The sequence below is a fragment of the Canis lupus genome, chromosome 32, assembly GCF_048164855.1.
Source record: "Canis lupus baileyi chromosome 32, mCanLup2.hap1, whole genome shotgun sequence".
Lineage (NCBI taxonomy): Eukaryota > Metazoa > Chordata > Mammalia > Carnivora > Canidae > Canis > Canis lupus.
The window spans coordinates 31,980,157-31,987,991 of NC_132869.1; the positions used below are offsets into that span (position 1 = coordinate 31,980,157).

Genomic DNA, 7,835 nt, shown 5'->3' on the forward strand with positions numbered 1-7,835 from the left:
CCCTCCTCAAGCCTATTCTCACTAGTGACTGATGATGTCTGGTTTTTATTTGATTTATATCAATTTGAACCTGTTAAGGAGACAGAAAAGGAGTCCTCATCACTTCTTCAGATCTGCTCTGAACAAGTTCAGAGAAACAGCACCATGGCCAACTTTGGCCATTTGTTCTCATGAAATTCAGATCTACTGTGAAAAAGAGGCTGCCGTGAAGCAGGGAAAAGCATTCATCTTTGAGTCGGAAGTTCTGGGTTCAAGTCCCACTTGCCTGGGCAAGTCATTTAAACTGCCAGACTTAGCTTCCCCATCTGCTAAAGAGGTTAATACTGTAAAACCACTGCAAATCATGAAATTATTTTGTAAATTATAAAATGCAGTGGAAAGGTAAGGGATTGGGTGGCTCGGGTGGCTCAGCGGTTTGGCATGAGCCTGCTTCTCCCTCTGCCTGTGTCTCTGCCTCTCTCTCTCTCCTCTCTGTGTATTCTCATGAATAAATAAATAAATCTAAAAAAAAAAAAAGGAAAGGTAAGAGATTACCATGACCTCAGCTTCCTTGGGGGCTTATACCACCCAACTGCAAGTCTGAACTGATTTGTAAACCCTTTCACTCATCACCTCAAGGGAAAGAGGGACAGGAGTGGTGTGACAAATTATAGTAGGCACCAGGAGTTAGGAGCTGGAGGTTCTGTTGCCAACTTTGCCACAACTAGCTCTGTGACCTCATCTCTTGTCAGAGGAGCCTCAGATGCCTCACCTATAAAACGGACCTAACTGCCTGCCCAGAGCACCTCAGTGAGAGCCAGAGGGCAACTCTGAGCCATGGGGAGTGTTTACCACTCCACCAGAAGAAGACTGTTTACATCCTACCTGGGATCTCCCTGCCCCAAGAAGCTCACCCATTCCTGGGACAACCACATGCCACCCTGGACAGCACCCCAAGGGCGGGACCCAGGGCACAGTCTGCAAATGACAAAGATAAACCAGTTGCCTGGGGATGTGTCTCTCAAGAGTCATTAGCAAAGGCTTCTCAGAGCTCATTTTAGCTAGCATTGACAACTTTGCTCCTGACTGCCGATCAGATATCAACTACGCCTGGGGCCCCATGAGCCCCAAAAGACTGTTTTCACCAGACTGGGTGGAGGCTCCATTACATAAGGGTGTGTCTCATCAATGCCAAGTGGCTGGAGCTGTTACAACTCTCAAAGAATATATATATATATATATATATATATATATATATATATATATATATATATATATATATATAGACACACACACACACACACACATTTCACCCTCTTTTCTCCAACGCTGTCCCTTGCTCTGTTACCAAGATGCCGCCTGCCTCTCTCCCTTCCATGGGACACACATTCTTGAGGTCCCCCAGGCAAGGCTAGCCTGGATCCTGGGCCATACTCTCATGATCACTTGCTGAACTCCTGCCTGTTGATGCACATGGTCCATCACGCATCCTTCTCCCTGCCCAGTCTTCACCCTGTGCTTGACCTGAGCCCAGCAAGCATGGAATATGAAAAAGAGCAGGCTCCCAGGAGCCCCAGTTCTAGACTGGCCTGGGTGTGTATTAGCTGTGTAACCCACACAGGTTGGCACCCTCTGGGCCTCAGTCCCCTCCTCTGTAAACAAGGTTGATGGATGACATCTCTATCATCTACTTCACACAGCCATGTGGGGATCCATTTGTGATAAGGGCATAAACTCTTAGGCAAATAAGAAAGGTGATTATTACTGTTAATATCTGGCTTATTGCAGGCCACTATTTGTGTTTCTGCTTCCTACAGGAATTCCCTTCTAGGGAAAAGGTTTTGGGATCCTCCTGGAAAGTTTGGCTTGACCAAAATCAGAAGCTAGAACTCCTCATTCATCAGCACCCCCCAACCCCTATCCTGGCAAATTTCCTGAGACTAGCCCAGAGGGTGGTAGGACTGCTATCTACCATCTTCTTTTGGATCAGGTAAGTCCTGAGGCATCCTGAGAGGTTACTCACTTCACACACCTAGAGGGAAGCAGAAAACTTTTAAAAATTCTGTTGAGAATAGTCCCTAAAACAGCTAAGATCCTCCATTTGGCAACAGGCCAGCTTCATTTGCTAATCAAGAGCTGAACTGGATTTGAAGCAGCCCCAGCTCCCTAGCAAAATGATGAGTCCCTACCTTGAGCTCCAGAAGTAGCCAGGGGGTAGGGGGCAAGGAAGCCTCCCCAAGGACAAACTAGGACCATCAGTCTGGCCCCAACTAAACTCTCTGGCCTTAGCCCTCTCCCCCTACATATCCTATATTATAGCCGAAGTAGACCTTTCCCATTCCCCCCAAACTTTCACCCTTGCCATTCCTCAGCTCAAGCTGTGCCCTTTCCATAGAAGGCCCACCTGGAGAGCCCTCCTAACAAAACCACTCCCTTCCCATAAGGCCTGACTCAAATGCCACCAACTCTGTGAGGCTCCATGACTCTTTTTCAAAACAGCTTAAAATCCCCCTCCCCCCTTAAATTCCCAGAGAAGTCTCTTCATACATTTTTAGGGTTAGGGCTTTTCATATTTTGGCTCATAACTGTCTATGTCTAACATAGAAGGAGGAAGCACAGATTCTACAGTCACACAGGACTGAGCTGGAACCCCAACTCTATTACCTCGGCACACACTGAACATGGTACAACTTTTCTGAGCTTCAAATTACTTACAAAGAAAATGAGTCTGGACAATGCCTAGTGTTGGTGACTACATGGAGCAATCAGAACTCTCAAACACCCTCAAGGAGAAGTATACTCTGGGACTACCACTTTGGAAATCTGTTGGGCAGTTTCTACGGACATACCTAAGAGAAGTGGCCTGTAGATGTTTTCCAAAGTGGCCCATGTTAGAATGTTCACAACAGCTATAGTGATAACTAAAAATCAGAAACAACCAAAGGGCTATCAGTAGAAGAACAGATAAGTAAATTGAGTTACACCCATACAATGGAATTATACACAATAAAAATAAACTATTGCTATGTGCAACCCCAGAGATAAAACTCATAAGCATAATGTTGAATGAAAGAAGCCAGACGCAAAAGATCACATACCATGTGATTCCACTTAGGCAAAACTCATCGATGGTACTAAAAGTCAGAATAGTGGTTACCCCTGGATAGGGGGTTATGTCTGGGACACAAGGGAAGTTTCTGGGTGCTGGCAATGCTGCTTCTTGCTCTGGGTAATGGTTACATGGATATGTGATATGTACACTTATTTTGTATCCACTCAAAATTTTACATAATAAAAATGAGACTAAGATCTGCTTTTTGACAGATGAGATAAACATAGGTAAAATGACTTATGTAGTGTTTGGAAGGTTCCAACAAATGTGAATTCCTTCTCTCCTACCTACTGTCTTGGAGCCCCATGAGGACAGTGGTTGTGACAATCTCACATCTGTCCCCTTGTAGCAGCTGGTATACAACAGGCACTCCCTAAATGTTCTGCTGACTTAAATGTAGTAGCCCTGTTTCCCTTCTCAAGGTTGCTGCTCAGCTGCCTCATCAGATAAAAACAACCAGTAATAACTTAAAAGTCTTTTCCTAATATCTCTCCCCAAGAGGAATTTGCATTTTATCAATTTTTATCAATTTAGAGACATAAAACTAAAGGGAAAAAATTCTGAGGTGGAATTATAGTTACCAGTGAGGGTCCAGAGAAGGCCACAGGGCACAGGTACCTTTCTGGCCTTGAAAAGATGAAACCACACAGCAGAGGGGAAGGATACAGCTACAATTTTTGGTCAGAGGCACAGGATATCTGCTCCAGACATTCCAAGGACGAAGCCCACCTTAATGCTTACATTTCTCTTAATGGAATCATTAGGACTCACACTCCAGCCCTCAACGCTCATAGTAGGCAACCCTTCTGAGGTTTAACAGATTTCCTAGAAGCTCACAAAAAAGGACCTCAAAGATCACCCAGGGGATTTCCAGACTCTGCTTCAGGAGCCACCAGCATGAGGAAGAGGAGCCAGAGCATTTCCACTTTATCTATACCATAGGTTGGGGTTCTGTGTAAGAATTCATTGTGAGCGGCCAAGTTTAAAAACCCACTGCTGTCTGGTTTAACCCACTTGTCTGACAAAAGAAGGAAACTGAGGTCCAAACAGGGCTTGAAAGTCACCCAGCTAGCCCAGTACAGCTGTTCTGGCCTGGGCTTCTGATAACAGCATCCTCAACCCTCCAATGTAGCACCAGGGTTGGGGAAATCACTGGCCTCCTGAGGGATAACTTGGGAGAAGCCCTCCAGGACTACAGGATCACCCCCACAGGAAACCCTCAAACCCTACGAAGTCCTCTCACTCACTGGTCCCGGCTCACTCTGTGGGACATTCAGAGATCCTCACCCAGTGTCAGCCAGCAAAATGGGACCACTGCAAGGAGGCAGGCATGATTGTCCTCTTATACCTCCCCCCATATTAGGAATCATCACACTCAGGCTCTGAGGAGACTGTCCACAGAGCCCCTCCATGCATTCGAGCCTTTGACCAGGCTCAGAGAGGCTACCTCTGATGAGGAAGCTCAGGCTCAGAGATCAGCAATTTGCCTAAATTGACACAAGAAAACCCCATTTTTCTAGTGAAGGTCCAGCTCCACTGGACAGCCTGCTTGTTCCTGTTCGCTCTCACATCCAATAAGGAGGGAAACCCTGGGGAGATGGTCAGGATCAGTTCAGGTCTCATTCCCGTTAACCGGAAACTTGCTCTAGGCCAGCACACCCCCACCTTCATTCAACACACCCCTGTACCCCCCGCCCCAGCCTCTCTCAAAGCAGCTGAATCATCAGTAGGGCCACTTTACATGTTAAAAACACATCTTAGGAGATGGGTGGTTTGAGGAAGAACAGGACTCTGAAAGTATTTCTGAAGAGACCCAAGCACCAGATCCCCTTAGTCACCAGGACTGTCCCAGAAACACCTTACATGGAGGCAGCTGGGCAACAGAGTCAGAAACCATAGAGGCAGCCCCCAGCTGCCCTCCACTGGATTCTAGAATACAAGGTGTCAGAGGCTGTGTTCTCTCCACCAGCCTCCAGGGACCTTCCCACCTGCTTCTGAGGCAACCAACGAGGACTCCCTGTCTTCCAGGGTGCACCCCTAATCATGCACTACCTGCATGGCCTCAACGCCCACCTCGCTGGGACTCACTTTCTCCTCCCTAGAGTGAGGATACGACCTTCCACCTCGCAAAGCTGCAGTGAGGACTAGCCAGACGCACACATGCCCTGAGACATCCACAATGCCCGGCCCAGAGTCAGGGTCAACTGCTGACAACCCTTCCTACCCACCCCAGCCTGCTGCAGACCTCCCGGCCACCCACATTCCCACATTCCCACCCCAGCTCTGGCCCCGGCCCGGCCCCTGACGGCGGGGACCACCGCTTCATTGGGCCACAAGCAGGCTGACTGTGAGCGGGGCAGCCTTCTGGAATCGCGTCCTCGCCGAGCGGGAGAGGAGGTGCGCGAGGCCAGGCGGCTGATGGTGAGAAGAGGAGGTGCGCGAGGCGGCTGCAGCCCCCCCCCCCGCCCCCAGGAACCTGTAGTGCCCTAACCATCCCGGGGCGCTAAGTTGATGAAAGTCTGTTTCCTATCTCCTCCCGGGGTGCCAGGCCTGGGCCCGCCGCCCCCACCCGGGTCTTCGGGTCAAAGTGCCGGGCTTCGGGGCGCGCCCCCGGGGCGCGGTGGGCAGGTCCGGGGCGGCCCAAACCCCGGGAGGTGGCGTCAGGGACCGGGGCTGCGGGCCAGGGGGCCGCGACAGGGCGCGGGGGAGCCACCTGCCCGCCGGCCCCGGCCCCGGCCCCGGCCCCGCGCGCCCTGGCCCGCCCGTCCGGCCCGCACGCGGGCGCTACTCACGGCGGGAGGCTGCGCTGGGCGGGCGCGGCGGGGTGCGCGGCGGCCACGGCGGGGTGCGCGGCGCTCGGCTCTGCTCTCCTCCCCGCCCGCAGCCCGCCGCCCGCCGAGCCGCCGAGGAGCCGAGGGGGCGGAGCGGCCGGCCCCGTCCCAGGCGCCGGCTGGAGGCGCGCCCGGCGGCCCGGGCCCGGGGCTCGCGGCGCCCCCTGCTGGGGCCCCCTGTGCGCGGCCCGGAGGGGAGGCCCGAGAGCCTCCTGCAGTCGCGGCGAGAGCCCGAGGCCGGACCCCCCTGGCGTCCGTAGGGGCTCCTGTGCGCACAGGCCGAGCGGCCCTGGGCAAGTCCACTGACCTCGCCAAGCCTCATCTGCGAAACTGATGTGAATGAGCCGACGATAATGTGATAGAGCCTGGCACAATCGCTCGGAAAAGGGTATTTCCTTGCCTTCCCCCCCACACACACACACACAACCCCCACGCCACCCCCAGCGCACACACCGTGAGAGAGGAAGTCCCACCAGGGAACAGGCCGTTTCCTCCCTCCCAGCCAGGATGCTCCCTGATGGATTCTTCTGGGAACCTCACCACCGACGTCTCACAGCTGGGTGGAGGCTGAGATGCAGAGGGACACTCCCCTCGCCGTCCCCAACCCCCAGCTTGGGAGTGGTTTAACCTCGTTTGCCCTCTTTGCCCCCTCCCCCCAGCCTCTGCAAGGTTGGTGAGTGAAGGCCCACATCACCATCAAGCCTTCCTTAATAAAGGACTTGGCAGTGGATTCCTCCTCTTTTCCTTCTGCCAAAAATCCCAGGAGGAAGAAAAAAAGGAATGAGAGTGGAGAGGGTGATGGGAAGAAGGAAGCAGCAACAGAATCACCGCCAAGATAGAACTTACTTGAAGAGAAGAGACTGTTTAAGCGCAAGGAAATGGAGGCCCCCTCCCAGAGTTGCCCATCCCTAAGTCAGCCACAGGGCGCCTCAAGGGAGGAAAAGGTGTTAGATGCAGAGTTTTGCCCTTTGGTTCAAAGCCCTGCTCTGCCATTTCCCATGTATAGTCTTGGGCATGGCACCTGAGCTGCTCCTTCATGTGTCTAACGGAGCTATTATGGGGCTGAAATGAAAGCACATGGAAGATGCACCCGGACGACCTCCACCAGTGTGAGCAACTTCCCCCACACAGACTGGGGTGCTGACAAGTACAGATAAGCCCCGCTCTCCACCCCACCCCTACCGCCAGCTGACCACTGCCTGGACAGCCAGGAGAAAGACCAAAGAGCTTCCTTGTTTATAAACTTTATTACATCCCAGGACAGTGCAGGCTCTGAGCCTCCTTCCCAAAAGCACCATGCTACCTAGAGTAACACCCAAGACCAGAGATATCTTCCAAAATCAGTGACAGAGGAGGACAGTCACTGAGGTTTCACCAGTGTAGGGAGACCCTTCATCCTCAGATGACCCTCAAAACACATACCTCCCCAATTCCAGTATCTATTGCTTTGGAACAAGCCACCTCAGCCTTGGTGGCTTGAAACAGCGATCTTGTCAGGCTTACAAATCCTGAGGGTCAGGAATTCAGATGGTGCACAGGATGGCTTATCTCTGCTCCACAATGTCCAGGGCTTCAAATGGGAAGAACCGAGTGGTTGGAATGATTTGAAAGGCTGGGAGTTGGAATATTCTGGAGGCTTCTTCATTCACGTCATAGCCTGGGCTATGATGAATCCAAGCTGGACTTAGCTGACACTGCCAGAACTCCTATATGTTGCCTCTCCATCCCTTCCCCTATGAGCCTCATGCTGAACACCTAACTTGCAACAACAGCATCCCTTGCATGAGGCAAAACAGACATTCTTAGGTTTGATACTCGGCAAATTACTCAAAGAACATCACAGCTGGAAGAGTTGTTGTCAATCATGCCATCCAGCCTGTGATTCTTCAGATGAGGAAACAGAGGCTCAGAAA

General features: G+C 51.7%; 1 protein-coding gene across 5 annotated transcripts in view; it reads right to left on the reverse strand.

The window, feature by feature from the left end:
* Positions 1-6,508, reverse strand: part of DAPK2 (death associated protein kinase 2) — a 124,867-nt gene extending 118,359 nt beyond the window's left edge. Inside the window, exon 1 of one of the 5 annotated variants that reach the window (XM_072809048.1) lies at positions 6,376-6,466. Coding sequence is in view for 2 of the 5 variants with exons in the window: in XM_072809047.1 (XP_072665148.1) it covers positions 6,230-6,244 (15 nt within the window). In the remaining 3 variants the exon portion in view is untranslated. Of the gene's footprint in view, positions 1-5,883; positions 5,988-6,229; positions 6,281-6,375 lie in introns of those variants that run through there. The other 4 variants (XM_072809047.1, XM_072809045.1, XM_072809043.1 and 1 more) reach the window with 4 other exon arrangements.
* Between the last annotated feature and the right edge of the window lie 1,327 nt (positions 6,509-7,835).